This window comes from Centrocercus urophasianus, unplaced genomic scaffold (genome assembly GCF_019232065.1).
Source record: "Centrocercus urophasianus isolate 14NV4802_14NV808 unplaced genomic scaffold, USGS_Curo_1.0 seq_14, whole genome shotgun sequence".
NCBI lineage: Eukaryota > Metazoa > Chordata > Aves > Galliformes > Phasianidae > Centrocercus > Centrocercus urophasianus.
In genome coordinates, this window is record NW_024884586.1 from 16,254,824 (window position 1) to 16,278,499 (window position 23,676).

At 37.0% G+C, this 23,676-nt stretch overlaps 1 protein-coding gene across 1 annotated transcript in view; it reads left to right on the forward strand.

Moving 5' to 3' along the window:
* MYBPC3 (myosin binding protein C3) overlaps window positions 1-23,676 on the forward strand; it is a 54,292-nt gene that overhangs the window by 23,893 nt on the left and 6,723 nt on the right. The window contains exons 15-29 of the mRNA XM_042813171.1: window positions 273-397; window positions 973-1,078; window positions 4,037-4,203; window positions 4,571-4,736; window positions 5,559-5,665; window positions 5,995-6,024; window positions 6,167-6,303; window positions 8,529-8,606; window positions 9,793-9,952; window positions 11,334-11,438; window positions 14,265-14,453; window positions 16,408-16,542; window positions 17,660-17,827; window positions 19,137-19,225; window positions 21,804-21,999. Coding sequence (XP_042669105.1) covers window positions 273-397; window positions 973-1,078; window positions 4,037-4,203; window positions 4,571-4,736; window positions 5,559-5,665; window positions 5,995-6,024; window positions 6,167-6,303; window positions 8,529-8,606; window positions 9,793-9,952; window positions 11,334-11,438; window positions 14,265-14,453; window positions 16,408-16,542; window positions 17,660-17,827; window positions 19,137-19,225; window positions 21,804-21,999 — 1,958 coding nt within the window. The remainder of the gene's footprint in view (window positions 1-272; window positions 398-972; window positions 1,079-4,036; window positions 4,204-4,570; window positions 4,737-5,558; window positions 5,666-5,994; window positions 6,025-6,166; window positions 6,304-8,528; window positions 8,607-9,792; window positions 9,953-11,333; window positions 11,439-14,264; window positions 14,454-16,407; window positions 16,543-17,659; window positions 17,828-19,136; window positions 19,226-21,803; window positions 22,000-23,676) is intronic.

Sequence of the window (23,676 nt, forward strand, 5' to 3'; positions counted from 1 at the left end):
CTAACCAGCATGCCAACAACATTCACAGGAGTTTGTGTGTGTCAGTTCAGTACAAAGAGTTCTCCACAATTCCCTGTGCTCATTTGTCAAATTTTTCAAATTTCTCATGTTTCCACCCACTGTGCTCAGACAGGGATACAGGGCTTAAGTCTTCATGTATCTTGCCATTGATGTGAGAAAAAGTGTGAAGCTTTCTTTTCTGCCTGGCAGTAGAAGACACCAATTGAGTCCAGAAGAGATACTCTCTGATTACCCTTACATTCTTTTTTCAGATACATTTTTGAGGCCGTTGGGAATAAGAGAATATTGACCATAAACCACTGCTCTCTGGCTGACGATGCAGCCTATGAATGCGTGGTAGCTGAGGAGAAGAGCTTCACAGAATTGTTTGTAAAAGGTGAGCAATGGCAGATAAAGGAAAGAGATCCCGCTCTAACATTTAGCATCAAATTGTTGTCAAATCCTTCTTTATTCTCAGACGTGTCAATCTCAAGTGAAATTCAAACGCACGAGCAAAATCTGAGCTCTATTAAAGCAAGTATTTTTCTTAAAGTTAAATAAAGAAAGACTTTCCCAGCAGCTACATCTGAGAAAGCACACAAAAAGAGCACAGTAAAAATTATCATTAATTCTCATTTGGAAATTATCCATGTTTACCAACAATAGGGATAGAAATTTACTTTAAAAATCAGATTCCACTCAAGAGAAATATGTGCCTCAAGCTTCATAAGAAAACTAACATACCTAGCTCAGAATTTTGAAATATGTATGAAAACTGATTAATCTTGTATTTTCATTTTGTCTCACAAACCAACTATCAAGAAGTCATCAGATTGCATTGATAGTGATGATCCAGCACAGAGAGCATTACTTTTTATTCTGCCAGGGGTTTTACCTGCAGACTGATTGACATTTACCTGTGGTGTTCAGTCTCTCATAACAGTGTTTTAATCAAGGCCTCTTCATTTCTAGAGCCCCCGATCCTGATCACTCACCCCCTGGAGGATCAAATGGTGATGGTTGGAGAGAGAGTGGAGTTTGAATGTGAAGTGTCTGAGGAAGGAGCTACTGTGAAATGGTAAGGGAAGAAGAAAGAAACAAACAAAAAACAACAACAAGAATCAGTAAACAAATATAAAAAAATATTCCTCCATTGCACATAGGATCAGCATTTTTGGAGAAGAGCTATGGAATAAAAAAGAATGATGGCATCCTACAACACTGATCTCAGAAAATAATAATAATAATATAGCATCGTCCTATACTTCAAGCACTAAGGAAGAATTCAGAGGCCAGAAGGTTACAGAAAACAAATTAAGTGTAGATATTTTATAGTCTCTAGAATTTCTTTTTCTGTAGCTACAGGATGTTACCGATTCCACCAAGCTGTTAATTTTAAAGTTTTCTAAATGTTTGACAGCAAAATCTAATTACTGTGCAGATTAATCAGATCTGTATTGTGATGAGCTCTGATCTCCTCAGTTGCAATTATTTTTTCACATCAGTAAAAAGTTAGAGTCTGCTGGCACAGAGAGGGAAGGTCATTGACTGATTTTAACATATTCATTGTGGTGATTCTGCAAAGCCAGACATTATGCATATGCAGCAAGTGGGATTAAGATGACAAACATTGTAGCCATAGAGTTCATTTGGCTGGACATTCCAGCTGGGGGAAAGCTGGAAGGTTTGTAATGCTCCAGCAGGCACAGCAGGCAGTCCTCACATACCAGGCCTTATGCACACTGTTCTCACTTCATTTCTCTACCAGATGAAATTCTCTTGTGCTTGTTAACAGCTTCAAGCACATGGTTATCAAATGTTCCCACAATGCCCATTACATTCCCGAAAAGCGCTTTCACACATCTTCTCTCCCAAAGGAAGGAACTGAGAATTTACATGGAGTCCAAGAATTGCTATAGCATATGCATTACATTCTTAAAACCAAAGCACGGGCACACACACGCTATCGTTCAGGAACTGTTTACAGATGCCTGGTCACAAGAGATGGGGACAACCATATCTGTCCCTCAGAGCACAGTGCAGCTGCCACACTTTGATCCTATGCCTTTGAACAACTCCCATACATCTTGCCGAGCTGTTATCAGTGGGATGGGCATTTGGTTTGACAAGAGCAAAGGAGCAGCTGTCTGCCTGAAATGCAGCAAGTGATCAGAGAAACTCTTCAATGCATAGCAACAGAAAACAGAGCAGTTAGACATTTACACTGCACTTCACCATTTTTACGTGAGGCTCAGTCAGTGCTCTTTGGCAACAAAGACAAGAGAAAGAAAAGTCCAGGAAAAACATGAGACGTGGTATGGAGAAAGAACTCCAGTTTCACGTCTTAGGGAACGTTAGGGAAATGCTCAACAGTTTAAGCAAAGTAACAGTTATGAAAGGAACCTGTTACAGCTCTTGTATCCTTTAAACTCAGGAGATGAAGTTACAGGCACATGGACAAAGAAATACATGACTTGCACAGGATTTAAGAGGCTTCTAGCATTGCCATCAGACTAAGGATTAGAGAATTCATCACATGAGCCTCCTTGTAGTAAACAGGAAAGAATGTTCTCATAACCATCTGCAAAGACTTCACATTATTCTTACAAAATACTACAGAGTACTTATTTCTAAACTTCAAATAGCTTTGGAAGTAATAAAATTTTTGGAGAAAAAGATGTAATAAAAGGCACAGTTTTGACTTCATCTTTCCATGGCTGAGCGCTGGAGCAAAGAGCTGCAATGAAAACAAACTATAACAAAGTCGTAATAGCAATAAATCCCGGTGCCCCCACTGTTACATAATTTTTCTGTCACAGGTATCTGCAAGTAATTTATGATGGTCTTTTAACCAACACTTACACTGTTCTATAGAATCTTCCTCTTACATCTTAATTATCACTTGACCTTACTGCTTCATTGCTTGTTGCCAAAAGAAGGGATGTAATCATTCCACTACTTTCAGTGCACTCCTAAATCAAACAAAAGATAAAAATACTATTCTCATCCCGGGGTTTTAAGACACTGTTCAATGCAAACATTCTATTTTCATTAAAGAGATCAAGTGATCTCATTCTCTCCAAAGCGCTAGACTAGAACACTGAGATAGCTTTGATGAGCACATGTTAATCTGAATAGCTGGCAGAAAAAATAAGAGCAACAATACAATACAGAAAGCAACTTTCTGTTATACTAAAAGCATAACAAAACATTTCAATTTACGTTCTGCAGAGATATTGGAGTACTACAAACATTTTCAAATAACGATTAAAATATAAAAAGCTACAAAAGCAGAAAGTTGAAGAAATTCCAAGTTATTCTTTTGGAATCGATGTTATTTAGGATTAAGAACAGGAAAGCTTTAAAAAGTCTTACATATTTTTGTGTGACCTTGACTAAACAGCTTGAATCCTCTGTGCTTGTTTCCCTTCATGATGACTGGAAATTACAATAATTAGATTTCCTCTCAGGCTGCCCTGTGAAGCTTTATTTAGTATGTCTTAAATATACTGTAGTATCCCTGAATGGAAGGAACTACAAAAATTTTAAATATATCTTCATTTAAAATCATCTTTATTTTTTCTTCTTTTACGGATGCCCACAAATGATTAAATTATAACAACTACAATTCACCTCAGGAAAATTAAGACTAAGGCAAGTCCTGATTACCATATAGCAGAGATTTTAAGATTGTACTTTCGCTGCTGGTAAGGTGTTTCTTCATCCCTGTATTTTCTACAGCATTTAATGTACGGTTATGTATCTACAGCATATGGATAATACCAAACAAGGAGTTCCCTTTGAGTGAACTCTCTTGGAACACAAGTCAAATAACCAGTGAGCACAAATGGTCAAGCTAGGAGTATTTTGTTCCCTAGCAGTTCTGGTTCTGCTAGCATTTGTAAAATAGTCTCTTTTTTTGCTAACTCTAAATTTTACAAAGATTGGATTTATCTTGTGACTTTCAACACTGAGCTGACTCTTACCCACCTCTTCCACCCATAGAAAAATGACTCAACACTGTTTGGGATTGCAGGGAAAAGGATGGTGTTGAGCTGACACGGGAAGAAACATTCAAGTACAGATTTAAGAAAGATGGAAAAAAGCAATATCTAATTATTAACGAGTCAACCAAGGAGGATAGCGGACACTACACAGTGAAGACAAATGGTGGGGTATCAGTTGCTGAACTAATTGTACAAGGTAAGTGCAGATATTACAGAAGCCGGAAAGTGAAAACAGGCTGAAGATAACCTTCTCAAGGATAGCAGAGAGGTGTAGCAAAAGCCTTACACCATGGAAAAGAAAGTACTTCAGAAGCTGTATAAGGTTTGATAATAGAGACCTCAGGGAGAACTCAGACCTACATGCCAGATGTAACAGATACTCTGATACTAACAGGTGCTTAGCTACCAGCCCTGTTAAAGCCCCGCATGCTGTGGATTTGCCTTCGTATTTCACCTTTTCACAAACAGTCCTAGTTTTTTTCTACTCAGTAAAGCCATATCAGCTACTCATTAACAGATCTATTCTTATTAGTTGTGTGTATTGCTTATTCTCACAAAATCAGAGAAAAAGCTGGAAGTTTATCAGAGCATTGCGGATCTGACAGTGAAGGCACGTGACCAGGCAGTCTTCAAGTGTGAAGTTTCTGATGAAAATGTGAAAGGAATCTGGTTGAAAAATGGAAAGGAGGTGGTGCCAGATGAAAGGATAAAGATCTCCCATATTGGCAGGTTAGTCTTCTTTCAGAAAGAATATACAAGTTTCAGTATTACATTACAACACACAGGAATTATCATCTCAGTGGGAGTGGGAATATAAAACAAGACTTCATCCTAGCTACAACTAGAAGGAAAAAGTTAAAACCTTTTCATGTGCAATAAACACATAGTCACTAACTTGTTTGGCAAGTGTGTTGGTACATTTTGTGTTTATGGTATCAGCGGAATTCATTTCCAGTTTTCATTTAGAGATCACATTTTTCTTGCTATTGAAATCATTTAGAAAACACATTTGTAGTAACTTTAAAAATCCCAATACTGCTTAGACAGATGAATATAGCTGTATATCTATGAATATAGCACTTACCCTTCAGAAAAAAACAGTGGTCTTCATATGTAAAAACATTAGAACATACACAATTGCACCATTCTTAGCAGTTTTTTAGCAGCCTACCTCTTATCAGAAATGAAGAACAAGATCCATAAAATACATAAATAGTACACATCAGATAAATTCTTCCTTGGTACTCCCTTTCTGTCTTCTGTATTGAAATTGCCAGAATAAAGATTAGAAACCACTTCCTCTATTCAGAGTAGACTCTGCATTTACTTTGAGAGGTCCACTCACAGACACTGCGCTGAGATTGATTTACCCAAACAAACACTGAAAGTGGAGCAGTCCGCAGCTCTGGTAGCTCTTGATGTTAGGGAAAGGGAAGAACAAAATGTAATGTTTGCTAATATCTTATAGTCTGCACCTTGTCTCTTGAGATAGCCCCATTTTTCTTGGAAAAGTAGCATAAGGGAGTGACACATATTTGTTCATGTTTCCAGGATCCATAAGCTAACTATTGAGGACGTTACACCAGCTGATGAGGCTGACTATTCCTTCATTCCTCAGGGATTTGCCTACAACCTTTCTGCCAAGCTCCAGTTTTTGGGTAAGTTATCTTAGCAGATGAAACAGAAATTCCATGGGGATAAAGAGATGGAACTAAACATGGCTCTATCAGGAAGGAGTGTGGAGAATATCCTTCCTACCATAAAATTGTTGCATTATATTGGTTTTCCCTGTTATTTTGTTATCATTAGTACATTGTTTTAAAGAGCCTGTTTTGCAGTTTATTTACATTGATCTGTAGATGCATATGCCCTCTGATAATGTAATTTATTTATTTTTTTTAATTACTTTTTGGATGGAGATAGTGCAAAAATTCTGTTTTCTGACCTGTTTTTCCTACCTCCACCTTTTTTTTTTTTTTTTCTGCAGAGGTCAAGATTGATTTTGTACCAAGAGAAGGTAAGGACAACATTCACTACTCATATGCAACTAAATATGTTTTCAACAGCAAAGGAAACTGTATTTTCATTTTTGATGCAAGACATGAGTATTTACCTTCTTCTCATACACAACACTCAATTTTTCTTTGCCTTTCCTAAAGAACCTCCCAAAATCCATCTGGACTGTCTGGGTCAATCCCCTGACACTATTGTTGTGGTGGCTGGGAACAAACTGAGATTGGATGTTCCCATATCAGGAGATCCAACACCTACTGTCATCTGGCAGAAAGTGAACAAGGTAATACATTCAATGTATGGGAACTGCTGAATCATGGCCTGAACCTCTGATTGATCACCTGAGGTGAGCAATGAGTCAGCCACGGGATCACAGGTGAAGGCAATTCACCTGTGCTGCTGGAAGGGGTGGAGCCTGGCTGCAGCTCTCCTAGACCCATTTAAGAGCTGACTACGAGTGGGGAAGGATCTCTTCTGGAGATCCCCTCCTCTGGAGTTTCCTAGTGAGCCCAGGATATGGGTAAGCTTTCTATCTATTCTCTTTTGGTATAATAACTGCTTAACCAAACTCTCTGGTGTATTTCATAATTATAACATCTGTACATTCATTGATTATACAGTTCAACAATGACAGCGTATTACAACAAGATAATCTAACACAATAGCTGAGACAAGGCAGCCACAATGGGAGATAAATTTTCTTTTTCAAGTGTATGTTTGAATTAAAGTTCTTAATAACAAGTATTTTCATGTTCCTTTATTTATTTATTTATTTATTTTTAACTCATTAAGAAGAAAATAAATAGCTGCAATACATGTCTTTAAGTTGCTGTTCTTGTAGGAGTCACTTTGAATTGTTCTTTTTAGGAACAGTTGCCTCTTCCATCCAGTAGGTGTTGTATACATATGAGCAGATGTACATCTATGCAGATAGAAGGATACCACACAGACTTATTCTCTCAATGTCTTAGAGAAAAATAGAGGACAGCTAAAGAGGACAAGTTACAAGGAAGAAGGGGACAGACTCTTCAGCACAGTCTGTTGCCATTTAACAAAGGGAAAAATGGTTTCAAACTAAAAGAGAGAAGATTTAGATTGGTTATAAGGAAGAAGTTTTTTTTACAATAATGGTGGTGAGGCACTGCAGCATCTTGTCCAGAAAGGAGGTGGATGCTCCATCCCCAGGGGCACTCAAGGTCGGGTTGGATGGGACTCTGAGTACCCTGCTGTAGCTGTAGGTGTCTGTTCATTATAGGGGAATTGGACTAGATGACTTCAAAGGTCCCTTCCAGCTCAAACAATTCTATGATTCTATGAAACAAAAGACCACTGAACCATGATCTTACCTAATATCATGGGCATGTTCTGGAGGTGACAGTTTCTTTTTTATAGTCTGAATGATTCTTCTACAATTTGCAAAGAAAAATAGTTGGTATAATAAGAATAGAGAACACTTGCTATTTGCTTAATCAGAGGAATTGCAAGACGTCAAAAAGATGAGAATCTTGACACCAGAGTGAGGTGGTGAGTGAGCTTCTTTTATGGCTATCTCAGAGTATCCACACCCCTCACCATCTGTGTGCTCTTGTGCTATAACTAGTACAAAAAAATGTACATAATATTCTACAGCATCGCTACACTTCCCATAGGTATCACAGAAAATAAACTGATACAGACAAAAATAATACTGCCAATTACATTCATTTCCTCAGTCTCATTTCTTCCCAATTTTGTAGCATTCTTTAAGAGAGTGGGAAATTTAGTATAATTTAGGACTTATTTCCGCAATACAGAATTAGTATAGACCCTAACAAAAAAAGCCATTCATCTCTTTTTTTTAGAAACCAAGGGCAATTCTTCTGCTTCCCTCATTTGCCAGTTTCTTTGATGAAATGAAGGTTTCTCTCACAAAATGATGATTGAGTATCAGACAGACCTTACTACTTCTAAGGTGTGAAGTCCCAAAACACAACTAAAGGAAGCTGGGCTTGATATGAATGCTGTATAGCATGTGCTAACTACTAAAATTCTAAACAGAATGTATACAGAATTATGTAACAGCTTCAGAACACATTAGATGATGAATTACAGTCCTGACTGTATTTCAGACTGTTAAGACGCCTATATGGGCTTACTATCCCACTATTACATTTTTGTCATTATAAATATTACCACAGGACATACACTGATTTATGATCAGTTAAAATTCTATTTTGGGAATGTCATGCATTTTTGTTTATGAAGCTGTAGATTTGGTTTTGCTGACTTATCCTTCCTCTAAATCACTGCAGTCTGACATATCTACTTCCTTTTCTGCTTTTTCATTTCACATGTTGATTTCCTTCCCAGTTCAGTTTAATCTTTTACTGTGCTCTACGATATTTCTCACACCTTTATGTTCAAGCACCCCAGCGTACCTATGGACTCTTCTCCTGTCTTGCAGAAACAAACAGCTTTCATATTCTGCTCAGAAATATTTATCTTTCTGTGGTTTCTTTGTTTATTTAGAAAGGTGAGCTTCTTCAAATCAGTGAAGATTCTATGACCCCCTCAGAAAACAGCAGTGATTTAAGTACCGATAGTAAGGTGAGTTCCTTATTTATGCAGACACAGAAACATGCCTAATGCTTTCCATTTCAGTGGTCCAGTTTGAAAGAAAACAAAATTCAAGTCAGTAGATTTCAAAACTGGTGAAGTAAATAGCACAGCCACCCATCATTCTGCTCACAATGGCAATTACCAAACTCTTTGAACAAGCAGAACAGATCTAGTGAGTGATTTTAGAGTAAGATGCTGATCAAGAAAATCTCTAATTACCATCACATGGTGGCTTAATTACAAGGAATCAAGTTGTTTAAAACTCTTTTCAACCTATTTGTGAATGTTTACCCCCCTTTCTCCCCCCCCCCCCCCCCCCCCCCCTCTAAGAGGTGAGCTTCAACAATATCCTGAGGGTAAAAAAAATAAAAATAAATAAGACAACTTATTACAGGGTCAGGAAAATAGGCTACGTATGTACAGTGAAAAAAGGAATTTTCTGAAAGGTTTCTGTATTACATATATTTATTTATATTTTATATATTCTTATATATTTATCGTAAGATTCTTCTGTGCTATTTACTGGAAAGGTACAGATGCTTTGTGAAGTTTCTTGTTTACTGCCTACAGATGTGAAGTATGGAGAGTGTAATAAATGCACAGCAAAGTTCTTCTGGTTATGTTTAGACCTCATAGCTCTGAGAAGAGCAGAAAGTGATCCCATATGGCATTCTTGAGCAACAACAATCATACCCTTGCCATTAACAGTAGCAAAAAAAATATGGCAACATTTTTTAGAAACAAATTGTTCAAATCCATGTTATCTGATGTAGACACTGTTGAACTAGAATGTTTGCTGATACACTTGAATGAATTTGCAAATCACCTCTAATTTACATTCTACCTGACTGTTGTCCGTGAAACTTCACATTGCCATTATTCCAATCAGGAATTTGTAGTACTTTGTAACTTCTTTGCTAGTTTCACATACATGATTGCATTTCAATGAATCCTAACAACCCAGAGAGTTTCAGGTCCAATTTTCCTGGCAATTGCTTGTTTTGAGACACTCTAGCCTCTGTTTTCTCTACATACGAAAAGAATTTGACATCTTTTTAATTTTTTTTTATAATATTCAGTAGCATTAAGATTTTCACTAACATACATACAGGCTCATTAGGCCATCCCTGGCACAAGTCACACTGATTGTTCCTTTTACTTTCACTGCCCACAGCTTCTATTTCAATCTGAAGGCAGAGTTCGTGTGGAAAAGCATGAAGACCACTGTGTCTTCATCATTGAAGGAGCTGAAAAGGAGGATGAGGGAGTATACCGAGTTATAGTTAAGAATCCAGTGGGAGAAGATAAGGCTGATATCACAGTCAAAGTTATTGGTAAGTGAAAGAACGCAATAACCAGAGCACAAAAGCATCTCAAGTTCACTGAAATTCTGTAGAATTCCTGTAGAATGGCCAAAGTCTCAGCTTAAGAAAAAAAGCAAAAAGGATCGTAAAGGAAGGAATACTAGCAATCCCAGAAATGGCAGAAGTGTTTTTCACAGGAAGATGGCTGCTCCATGAAAAGAACAACTCCCAGTAAAAATCTGTGCTTTCTTTTCATATTTTTTCCAGTTTCAGGTGATCCTATCATTTTATAAATGACATTCCCTTCTAAGGAATATATTTCCTACTAAGATAAGGAAAAAATATATATATATTTTAAAACAAAAGCAATTTAATTCTCTAAGCCATGAACAGCTAATATGGAATAAAGAGGCATGATGCCGTGAATCACAGAAGAGCTGGAGGAACTTCTTTTTTAGTCAGTAATTGTTATTATATTTGTCATAATAATTAACTTGTTTATTAACTGTCTATGTAACAAAAGGTCAGGTTATCAGCAAACTTAAATTGATACAAGAAATTCTTTACATCTGTAGTACTAAAATTTAGGATTTGCTGCCAACATGAACACTGATCTCATTCCATCTTTTACAAATATCTCCTAAATTAAAATGTGAGATGTGCAGACTTTATAAAGTTCACTCCAGACAGAAAACCCTGGAGGAAGCCTCCCATTACAGAATTAACATCAAATTACCAACAGGTGTAAATTATTTCATGTTTAACTGTATGAGAAAAAAACTGGATGTTTTCTAAAATACTCAGCTGAGTTCTGTCAGTGGTTTGTGGTGGAAAATCCAGTAAATGAGCATGATGTCCAACTGTATTTTTCTATAGATGAAATAAAGATAAGAGGCATCCTCTGTCTACAAGAGGTCTTACTATATACAAAGGAAGGAAATACCAACATTGCCTGTGACTCAAATGGGTTCAGTTTGTTTCTGATTTGTAGCATCAGCATGGCAGTCGACTAAATCCCTATTAGTATACAGCTAATTCCCTAAGATGTTACATTTTGCAAATGTTTATGCCTGAAAAGGAGAAATGAACAATCAAATGGTACTTACAGGAAAACCATCCCAACCTGGAAACATTTTGATGAGGTTTTTTTGAGTAGGACTCCCTCTGCACTAAAACAATGCATCCTACTTTTTTACCTACTGCTGTAACCTGGTAAATCCACACGATCACTTTCAAAGCACCACAGTGATGAAAAAATCTTATGCCCCTAAAACTATTTGGAAATTCCTCAGGATGGTTGGTTACTTCAGGTTTAGATTTATGATATGGAGGAAAAAAAAAAGTTAAAATATTTAATTGGTTTGTAAACAGAAACAGTAACAACTCCCATGCATTCTGACATTTCTTTCAGATGTTCCTGACCCCCCAGAAGCTCCCAAGATCAGCAACATTGGAGAAGATTACTGCACTGTGCAGTGGCAACCTCCTGCATATGATGGTGGGCAACCAGTACTGGGTAAGAAGTGCTGAAATACAAAGTCCCCAGCAGTCTCAGCTATAATATTTTTTCTGCTCCTTTAAAATGATGCAAAAGGATTTCATACATTTATTCACACTAGGAAGGCTCACTAATAAAGCAAAGCTTCAAATCCATCTAGAATCTGGCCCTTTGATACCAGGGTGATGGTGCCCCCTACCTGTGCTGTTTGAATCAGAGAAATATTTTGGCAAGTCAGCCAAAGAAGTTGAAGCTAAAAGAAGTGCCACTTCAATTTCAAGACTGAAACCATCAGTCAGTACAGAGGCCATTGGACTTTATTAGGAATAACAGAGCTGTGGCTGCACTGCTCATCAACTCTAGCAGTCTCAAGCTCTTATGCAAAATGTGTTTTTGTGTTTTTTTAATATGAAAAGCTACTTAATCCTGTTCTATATACAACTACACATAATGAATCACAAATACAATTCAATCTCTTCAACAATTTTAAAATGTGTACTAAAATCCAGAGGCCAAAATCATCACGTGATGCAGCAAAAAAACTGACACAATCAAGAATATCATCAGTTCCACAGTAAGCCCTCTGTAGTTGACAGTGTTTTCTAGACAAGACAACCTGTGACCCTCCAGAGAAAAAGAAAACAAGGAAGAGTCTTGGTCAGTCCTAGGGAAAAACATTCATCTGAATTGCAAATGTAGCAATTTGCTTAATTAAGATTACTGTTCAATAGCCACTCAAAGAAACCTAAAAAAGCAAATTTAAAAGACAGGAGAAAAAGATGTACATATTCTCATCTGTCTCCATATTGTTACAGATCTAGACATTCTTCTACAGCCTATACTGTCTGTATCTAGCAGATGCAGAAATTAACACCCTCTTTTCCCTGTTACATACTTTTCATGGGGGTCTCATTTCTATATTGCTAAAGCAGTATCTTTATCATGCATTCTATGCATTTGGGAAGACAAGCTGCCCTATCAAATATCACCAACAGAACCAGCATGGTCTTTTTCTCTTCTTTTTATCTGCTTTAATTGCAATTCACAGGTATGCAAGTTCCTTCATTCTGACAGCAAATTATACCTACTGAAAAATCAAACTGAGTTGCCAAAACTTTTCCCAGTTTCGCAGACATGGATAAAGAGAGAAAAAGCAAAAACACCTATGTCACAGGTTTTTTGCAACAGCATTTGACTTCGTTTAAAAAGCCACTGAAAAGAAGTGTACCAGAAGTAACTTACAACATTAGAAGTGATCATACAACCTGTCACCTCAAAGGAGCTTTCACCACTCATTTCACAAAACGTTCTGTAAATTCCTATGCTTGTCTTGCAGTTTAACATTGACAGGAAAGGTTACTGATGCAGCATGTCTGGGCCTGCTATGCCTATCATCCTCCATTTCCCTTCAAGCCCTGTGAGAATCATACTTCTCAGGTATACTAAAGGGGCATCTGCAAGTTTGATAGACACAAACTTTGTGAACACCATGGACTGAGGCTAAATTCACAAGTCTTCACAATTTGATATTCCCCTACAGGACTAGGGGAAATTGCTTTAAACTGGAAGAAGGTAGACTTAGGCTAGATTCTAGGAAGCAATTCTTTAGTGTGATGGTGATGAGACACTGGAACAGGTTGCCCAGCAGGGCTGTGGATGCACCTTCCTTACAGGCATTTGAAGCCAGGCTGGATGGGCTTTGAGCAACTTGGTCTAGAGGGAGGTGTCCCTGCCTACAGCAGGGGGTTTGGAACTAAATAATCATAAAGGTCCCTTCCAACCCAAACCATTCTGTGACTCTTTCTTATCGGGTCACAGAAAAGCGATTTTACACAAACCTTCCAAACTCTTATACAGTCACTTTCCACATTAAGGATCAAGAATTACAGACTATATTCCCAGTTTGGGGAAAGGTGTTCATCTCTTAAACTGAAGTTCCTCTCTTAATTCCATCTGGCTTATTCATTCTGAAAACAAAAAAAACAACCCAGTAGGGTAGAGTGGGAAAACCTGTGGATGACCAAAGGGTAAGAGATGTACTGAAGACTATATCTAAGCTATACTACAGATACGCTCTGCAGCATAGCCAGCTATCCCAGCTCTCTACAATCATGCAGCTTCACTTTCCTTCCCAAGGGGAAGGAGAGTAAGGAAGCTGTGCATGGCTGAGATTCACTCCACTGTAGGGTTGAAGCACAGCTGTGATCTGCACTCAATTACAGGCGCTCTGTAATTTTGCCACTTAGCAATGGATATATAAATGGATGTATATCTAACAATTTTTGCTTTTAAAGGAGACATGAAATAATTTACGGGAGATATCAAATCATTCTGCCTATTAACATTTTGCATTGCAATTGATGCTGTTATTCAAGATTGCTGTAGAATGAAATAAATCAGTTTTTAACTCATTTTACACATTTCAAGGCAATTTCTCCTTCAAGAAATGGGTTTTCTGTTGAACTCCTGAGTCTCATGTATTTCTCCAACAGCAGGACAGAATGACCACACCTTTCACCAGCAATGATTTACTACGTTGCACACATCTAAATAACGCTGCTAACACTGAGTAAATTAGTATACCATGTAAATAATACTGAAGCCTAAGAACAGACATAGACAATTCTAAGTGAGGTGTACTCTGAAAAGCATAACTGTTCAGATAAGAACATCAGACAGAAAGATAGTAATAAAAAAGGAAAATTAAGGAAAATACCTGAACTTCACACAACTCAGTTATATGCAATAATGTTTGTCTCTTTATGTCATAGAAAAAAGGTGTGTTTTTTCCTGCATGTGAAACAATTTGCAGTTCTTTTATATCATAAGAGATATTCTTTTCAGGCTATATTTTAGAGAGAAAAAAGAAGAAGAGCTATCGATGGATGAGGCTGAATTTTGACCTTCTAAAAGAGCTAACCTATGAAGCCAAGCGAATGATTGAAGGAGTAGTTTATGAGATGCGGATTTATGCTGTGAATTCTATTGGCATGTCCCGGCCAAGCCCTGCCTCACAACCCTTCATGCCAATTGGTGAGTTCTATCACGCTCTGTTCCTTCCAGGAAAAAAGAAGACAGAACAATTTTCACCTCTTCTATTCAACCGCCCTTACGCTTAAAAAGGACGTGTTACAAAAAAGCTATTCTATGCTTAATCAGCTTTTTCCTTTGTCATCTTCCTCTTCTCCATCTCTCATTTCCCTTCCTGCAAAGCACAGAGGTTCCAGTTTCATGAAATTGCTGATGAACATTTAGTTGTTATAATTAGAAGTGTGAGAGTAAAACTGGATCTGGAAAGGAGGAGAGCTAATTGACAGAAATTTGCCCGTCCCTCTCAACCCATTGCCTTATGGGTGCAAATATCACAGTATCCCACCCAGTCCTCCCTTAATCCTGGCCCCCTCTGCAGCCAGAAGGATAGCTGATTAAGAAAATATTTAGGGAATGATTTTCTATAAATAATCCACCCCATCGCAGCAATACAGTGTCTCCTGCAACCTCTGAGCCAGAACAAACTAAGAGAGTCCTCAGGAAGCCTCCCTGCTAAGAGCTTTAGAAAGAAGAGCCACAAAAATACAACTAGCTGGACATTAAAATGACAAGAGTTGCTAAATCTACTAGCATCAGTGAAGGGGGACAACATGCTGAAGGAAATAATGCAAAAGCAAATGATGCAGTGAATGGGTCAGAAGGAAAGGATGCACTGCAAGAAGGGTCTTTTAATTCTGGATTTCAAATACAAAACAGCTGGTCTGCAAGAAAAGAAGGCAACAAAAAAACATCAAGCGGAGCTACTGAAAAAAAAGGTCCAAAGTTTTCATGGGATAGGTAGAGTTTGACTTGATTAAGGATAAAGTTCACACTTACTACTTCAGAAAAGAGGTTTGGGGTTTTGATGGTGTATACACTGTGTGGATGCGTATGCTCCCAGCTGCCTTCATCTCCTGTTTCTGGTTTATAGTCCTTGATTCCATTATTAATATGAAAAATATTGACATAATTACAGAAAGGAAACTGGATTATATATACTTTTTGCAGTTACTTCAGGAAGTAAGATCAATTTCAATCCATAGCACAATTTATAATTCTGTATTTATCTATGAAGAATTTTTAATAGGTAAAATCTCTCAAGATTATTCAAAAGATATTTCGTTTAGAATATATACCTATGCAGAGTATATCAAATTTCTTTCATTCTTAATGATTGCTTTTATTCTATGCATACCAAGTACTATGTTCCAGTAATTGCAAATGTTATTTTGAAGTTATCTTTCTGTTTGGTCTTTGGAATCAATGATTTATTTGGTAGCTGAATTTGTGTGTGTTCACACTTTGGGATTCTCCAGTAAGGGCTTTTCTCCTTTCTTTTCTTGTTAGTAGACAAAAGTCATATTTAAGAAGATTGAATCTAGCCAGTGGTCATTCTGAACTATGGATTTCAAAGGAACGATGAGATTTCTGTTCTGAAAATATATAAACTAGCTATATGTCAATGAATTGAAGGTTTTTCAGCCCAGTATTTTTTTTTCAGATATGTCTCTGTTACAAATGAGCAAAGCAGAACTAATGTTTCAGTAAACATGTAGTCAAAATTTCTGGCCACGTTCTTCACTTCTTGATCAAAACAAATTACATCAAATTTAGCCAGTGATGAATTTTGTCTAACTACAATCAGGGTGTAAATGCAGCACACAAATTGTATGCATTTGGATTTCCAAACAAATGTAAACAAATTACTGAAGACCTCTAGATTTCTGCTGGTAATTTGATTGAGCCTTTTTGTTCTGCTCCCCATTATGGGAATCTTATGCAACACTTCTATCAAATGAAGTATTAGTAGTTGCATTTTACAGCTGAGTTTCAGCTAAATTCATTTTATTAAAATAGAGGTACATAGTTCAGATACTAATCATAACTTCTACAGCCTTTGAATTCTGACAGTAACATTCCTGTTTCTCGGAATTTACTTCTAAATGTTGCCTTACAGCTCCTCCAAGTGAACCAACACACTTTACAGTGGAGGATGTCTCCGACACCACTGTTACCTTGAAATGGAGACCCCCTGAACGGATTGGAGCAGGGGGATTAGATGGCTATATAGTGGAATACTGCAAAGATGGATGTAAGTAAGCACAACCAGTAGCCAGAGGCAACTAAATATTATTAAAATACTGCAGCTGCAATCGTTACACTGCAATATTACAACAAATAACTGCATCCAGCATCACTAAATTTGAACTCTCACCTGTGATTAATATCCTTGGCATCCATCACCAGATTTACCTGACGTGACACTAAAACCATGATAGTCACATCAACCATATCCTCATATTCAAAATCATCATAAACTTTGATAAAGAAAGTACTAACAAGAATATCAGTGTTGCTCTGTAGTCACTCTGATACTTCTGTCGTACTCAAATTGTGTAATCTCTAAAACCAATACAATACCATGACTGTAAGGAAATTAGGCAAATTTGCAAGTAACTGTTACCTCTTGGAATAACTGTGGTTCAATAATAAAAAAATATATCATCATGCATCATATCTACAATGTTCAATGGACTGTACTGTGATGCTACAATATAACACCCATATTAAAAAAAATAATCAACTAACAAATTTATAATTATTTCAGCAACGGAATCCTCTCTGACAGGAAACTCAATTATCATATAACCTTAGCTAGGGTTTTTTACAGGGTATAATTTATCCAGAAGTCATTTCTAGTCTTTAATGAGTTCTCATTCTGAAATTACCAGAATCTTTAAGTCATCATCATAGAAGCATAATTTTATTGGTAGTATTTCTATGACATTAGCAAAACTTAGGAGGCCCTACAAACTTTGTTTTACAGCATCAAATGAGAAAGTAAGAATACATTCCAAAAATTATGTGCTCTGCACACCCACAGAAAATATGCTTCAGGAAAAAATGAAATTGAGGCTTCACTTTCTAGCTACTTCCAAAATGCTTCCCTCTCCATCTTCTGCTAAGAAAATATATGTCAAGAAACCCCACAGCCCTAAGCTCTGTGAAACAATGCTGAAGAAACTACCCAAAGTTGATCCCGTACCTGTAGATCAAGAGTTCTCTTCAAGTTCAGTGTGTTCCATTCTAAGCGTGGTATTGCAAGTTAAATCCATGTTACCTCAATACAAATTTTCTTTCAATTGTAGACAAGGCATCAGTTTGGAAAATTAATAAGATGTTACAAAATAAAAATCCTGTACTTGCAGCTGCAGAATGGACTCCGGCTCTTCCTGGCCTAACTGAGCGAACATCTGCACTGATTAAAGACCTGGTCACAGGTGACAAACTTTATTTCCGTGTAAAGGCTATAAACTTGGCTGGTGAAAGTGGAGCAGCAATAATCAAAGAGCCCATTACTGTTCAAGAGATCATGCGTGAGTATTCAGATTGAATAAACCTCACTCACCTATTGTCTACGGTCAAAATTCTAATTGTACACAATGCAGAAGAATCCCAGGTCTGACAAGGCTGTGCTGCCTTCTGAAAACAACATCCAAACAATTCTGTCAGTCAGACTTTGTGCTAAAAATCTTCTGAACCAGAAAACATTGCCATCCTGTCCAGCTGTTCAATTTCCAACATGCAGCTGTTAAAACAAAAATGAAACTTGCAAACTCTGTACTTCTTACCTCAGATAATGTCATTGTCAGCATTTAAGGGGCCAGTTTTTAATATCTGACTCTCTGCTAGGAAAGCTGCTATATTACTGCAAAATGACCACATTCACTGAGGCAAGAGGTCTCTTCAAATGAAAGCAGTTATCTGAACTTGATTGTTCTGGGTTATTAATTAACACCATGTTTATCACCCAGCGGTAGAGGATTACAAGTCATTTGACTGGAGTCCAAAAGATATCAACGGCTGCTAATAATGGACTCTTCAGCCTTGACTCACACAAAGTGTCCATCAGAGTCCCACTGACAGCAAAATGACTCAGTGTAAATGAGAGCTGCGATGCAGCTCAAAACTAAATGGACAAGATGACAGGTACTCCAACTGTAGGTTAATATACTCTTCTAAAATGACTGAGAAAAGAGAAATGGACACAAGGAGAACATAGAAAGGGGGGACTGAAAGAAAGAGCATGCACTGCTGTCCTTTAGCGAAAAGGAAGGTGTGCTATGTTACTCCACACCTTCCACCTCAAAGTACTGTAACTGAATTACCACAGAGAGGTAAAGGCAATTCACTGATTGCTGTACTTTCCAAGTCCAATGTCATCCAAATGGCAATTTGCAAGGGGCTGTTGTAATAACAGAGCAACAGATTAATTGTCACCTATAATTACGTTTTCAATTCAATATACCCCTTTTACTACCTGATAAAGTTCTCCAAAGAAATAAAGTCCACCCAGAAGATTCACATCAAACAGAAGTCACCCAAATCTGCCATTCTGAATAAAACACTGTCTCAGAAGCCCTGCCACCAATGCAAAATGCACTGTTGTAAATGCGTAACAGATCTGCTACTAGATTTGTATCTTGTAGACAAATACATCAGAAAATGCTTAGAGAACTACCTGCTCTGCAACTGTAAGAACAGACTGTAAGAACAGACTGCACCATTTTCTTACGCTTACAAGTATTCAAGCTCTTCCTCTTCAGTATTTCATCTTATTTGTCCTGTAGGTAATATTTCAAATAATCAAAAGCTTTGTATTAACATCCTATTGCCTAACTGCAGAGCGTCCCAAAATCTGGCTGCCGCGCCATCTTAGACAGACTCTGGTGAAGAAAGTGGGTGAGACAATCAATATAATGATACCTTTTCAGGTTTGTACTGTTTTCTATTTACTCACAAGTATTTATCGTGACTTAGCTAAAGTGGTTTCCCTTATGCAAGTTCCCATTGCTCCACTTCTTGAGCAGTATTAATAATCACTCTAATATCAGTAGGGCTTTTTGGTTGTTTTTGTTTGTTTCTACAGTTCCAGTTGATCTTGTTTGTTTTTCATAGCTTTTCTTGTCCAAGAGGAAGGATTAACTACTGTAACTGTAGAGCCCTATCTTGTTAACCACACTTCAGTTACGCAAGCTTGTTTAAACTTGTAACAAACAATTAAGCTGATAATTTTGCTGCTTTAATGTCTAAAATGAAGAAAATTTACCCAAAATTGACAAGCTGCCCCACAATCAGAGAATCTGATGAAGTTTAAGGAGTTGTATTAAAAGTATAAGACACAAATATATCACTGTTTTCCTAGTAACCTTTTTGCTCAGGACAGGCTCATCACAGCACTTCCCAAGAGCTGACAGCTCTTCCCCCTCCTTCCCCCGTAGCCCTAGCTACGTATGATATGTCCTAGGTATGTCCTTGGTTCCCCAGGCCAGCACAGGTACATGTTGCAATTAATCCAACACTTCACTTAACTTGATGTATCATTAGCTGTTGCCAAACAAAGAGGATGAACACAAGAGTCTTCCCTAACTCTCTCTTCACCCTAACTGAATCATCTGTATTGTACTCTGTCATCAGTTTTAACAAAACTGTACTAAACTAATCCTAGAGATTTCTAATTGGCAGCCTAATTTAACTGAAACGAACCAACTAATTCTGAAGTTATTTGAGTGGCTGATTGACAGACAAATCACATGAAGGTATAGTAGACAGACTCCTCTTCCTAAAAAAGGTAAGGGAAACAAGAAATGCTAAAACCTATCCATCAACACTAAATTGTAGCCTTGAAACAAAGCCACAATTTTAATTCATGATATATACATATATATAATGAATTTTTTTTTAGCTATTCTTAAGCAATTAAGAATTATTAAACGATTTTTAATACTTAAAAACTTAAGATACTCAAAACTGGGCATCTTTCAGAAAAGCATAGCAAAAATAACATTTTCTTATTTGTATTTTTTAGAAGTTCTTTTTATTGAATGTTTTTTAGTGAGGAAAATGACTAAACAGATACAATTGTAACTTTCAAATTACAAAGAGTTTAAGTTATAAGACCGTGAGCCACAGAACACAGGATAGGACAGGATGTAGAGAAATCATAAGCCAATACCTTCTGTTATTTATAATTTTTCTGCAACTCAGTCAAAACAACCTTGACTTCTGTGGCCACTACTTAGTCACTTAACACTGGATTTCTATCAACTATTTTGCCACAGTGTCCTGAGTAAATCCTATTCACAATTCTATCCAAACTTTTGATAAGAATGTACAGAAAAAAACACAAGTGCAATATTATTACTAACCTATGCCCTATTTACACATAAGGCATGTGGGATTTCTGCTGAAAGGAGGGGGAGTCAACATATTCTTATATCAAACTCTGCTAAGTGGGCAGATGATTGAAGGGGTATTACGTGTTACTAGTGTGTAAGACTCACAGTGTGACTCCTTGTCAATCATGTATATGTGCACATAAAAATGAAAAAGCACTTAAATTCGTCCTTCACTATCAGTAGATCTCCTTTGTCACTCACTATTCTCTCACATTACCTGTAACACATTACTGAAATACAACCCTCTGAGATAGGTACCAGAAACGTGCTTTCTATCTGTTTATGTTTTTCACAGCCTATAAATACAAGACTATATGAAAACCAACACTGTGAACACTTGTAATCTTTGGTTACCACTCAGAAAGACCTATAATGAAAGTAGCTGATCAACAACACTAGAATAGCAGCAGCTGCAAAGCTTAATTTATAACTGAGATATCTTTTCCAATCTGCCAACGAAAAAGGTTTTACTGTTTTACTGGGATTTTTGCTATGGAAACATACTGCAGAAGTATCACTCAAAACTTCTAGAGAACTATTATCTACCACTTGTCGCAGAAGCAGCTGAGCGATGGTAACATAAACCACACTAGCTCAATGATTTCACAAAATCATTCTTCAGTGTTGAGGTGTGGCAACACTATTTGTCTAGGCTGATGTCAGAAAAACGATTTTTACCATGCAGGAATAATTATACAATAAGATCTACACCCTACAACTAAAATTGTAACATTTTAACCATGATTTGAAAGATACTGACATTGCCTCGGGATCGAGAATTAAATGTTCTAAGAAAGTGAGTGAAAGGAACAATCAGCTAATTAACTCCTCAAACAAAGATTTCTATTACTTAACAATAATCAAAGTTAAACTAATCAACTGTTGGCTTCACAGGTGCCTGGAAAATAGGACAAGACCAGCACAAGCATTATTATTTTTTTTAAGCATTTAGAAACTTCACTTTCAGTAGCTTTGCACGCTAAGTTAGGGTTTCTAGATTTATACAACACTATTAAAAAAAAAAAAAAAAAAAAAAAAAAAAAAAAAAAGATAAACCAGAGAAATGAAAATAAAAACCTACTACAGTCTAAAAAACATTATTTTTTCTCCTCAGGGTAAGCCTAGACCCAAAATAAGTTGGATGAAAGATGGTCAAACTCTAGACTCCAAAGATGTGGGAATTCGGAACAGCAACACGGACACAATCCTTTTCATTAGAAAGGCAGAACTTCATCACTCAGGAGCATATGAAGTCACTCTTCAAATAGAAAATATGACAGATACAGTTGCAATAACAATTCAAATCATAGGTAAGAACACATCAACATCAGAACAAAGCGTATCACACAGTTACCCTGCTGAGGCAATCTAGAGATATGTCTACCACCAAATCCCTTTCTAACAATGGCTGACAGCAGACGACCAAGACAAAGCACAGAGCAGGACTAACATTTTCCAGAATTTTCCCAGCTTGGGATGAGATGCGTCCTAGAGACTTCCTCAGGGAGAGGGGTTACCTGTGTGTCCAATGAAAGATGTTCTCTCCTATTTTGTCCAGTCAGTTTTTGAACCTCGATCAAGCTTCAGAATCCAAACATTCTTTTGCATTTAAATCATTCATTTTAATCATTTAGCACTGCTTCTGTACTGCTCACAAATCTGAAGTCTTCAATCCCATTCCCCTCAGTTAACATTCTCAAGCTTTAAACTCATATTCAATATGACAAATATTTGTGAATATTTGACATTCACAAATATGTCACTCATCTTACCATCTGAATTTGAGAGTTTTGGTATTCTAGAAAATAGCAATCTTGTCTCCAAAGAAAGAAATATGAGGCCTGGAATACATGCACTTTTATTGTGTTACTTCAGCAGATAACAACAGTGAAGTTAAAAGCATGGCACTAATACACCTCTATGGGTATATTAAGAGAGTTGGAAAAAATGATGACAGGATGCAGTCTTTTGAACTTATAAAATTCATGTTTAATGCTTTACTCTGCTAAGAGTGTCTAGGTAGCTTAAGGCTTAGTGGAAGCTTGCTCTCTATTTTATGCAAAATCCAGCCTCTTTGCTAGTGTTATATTAAAGGAATGGACTGCTGAAGTTCCAGTGTTTTCCCCTGGGATTTTGTAAGATATATTCTGGGATCTTGAGCACTCAGATTTCAATAATGTTCAGCCAGAATCATTGTATTTCTCCTTATTACAGCTCTACATAATTTCTTTTATTTCTTTCTCCTTCCTCTTTTACACTGTCATCCCAAATTTCCTCCACTGTGCCAACACCTTCTTACAATACGCATTTTTGGGAGAACAGTATATAAACGTAACTCCTAATTCTTTGAAATGAAAGATATAATGCCTAAAATTTTATAAAACATAGATGGCAGAATCAATATGAAGCAGTGCCAAAAACAAGCAAGAAAGCCATACCAAATTGGAGTGAATATGTTTTAATACCATCAGCTGGTTCTACTCAGGAGGTGGCTGCAGTACTGTGACAACAAAACAGAGGCCAACCAAAACAAGATAATCCCAGCTGACTTGGATCAAGAACTACACCCTAAATACTAAAATTTCTTTCTAAAACCAGTTCAAGATTCTCAATTCTAGCACGTTGCTCCTATAGCATAGTATGAAATGTCTTTTATCCAGTTTGGCACTGTAGAAAAAACACACAAGCATACACAAGTAGTCAAAGAGCTTTATATCAAAAATGACTGAAAAATGCAGGGAATGTCATCACAAAGATTAATGCAAGTCCGAGTTGGAAGACAGGTATTAAGGTTGCTACTTCTTGGGCAGCTTGCTCAACTGAAAGGGAATAAACAAATTCCATTTGATTCCAGGCAAAGAACACAAAGGGCTTGAAACATGCAGCTACTTCTGCAACCGAGGCATCTAATCTGACTCTTGATTTTGTCACTCTTTCATCAGAGTTATCTCCTTCAATTTCAGTCAACAGAATCAGGTAGTCTGGTA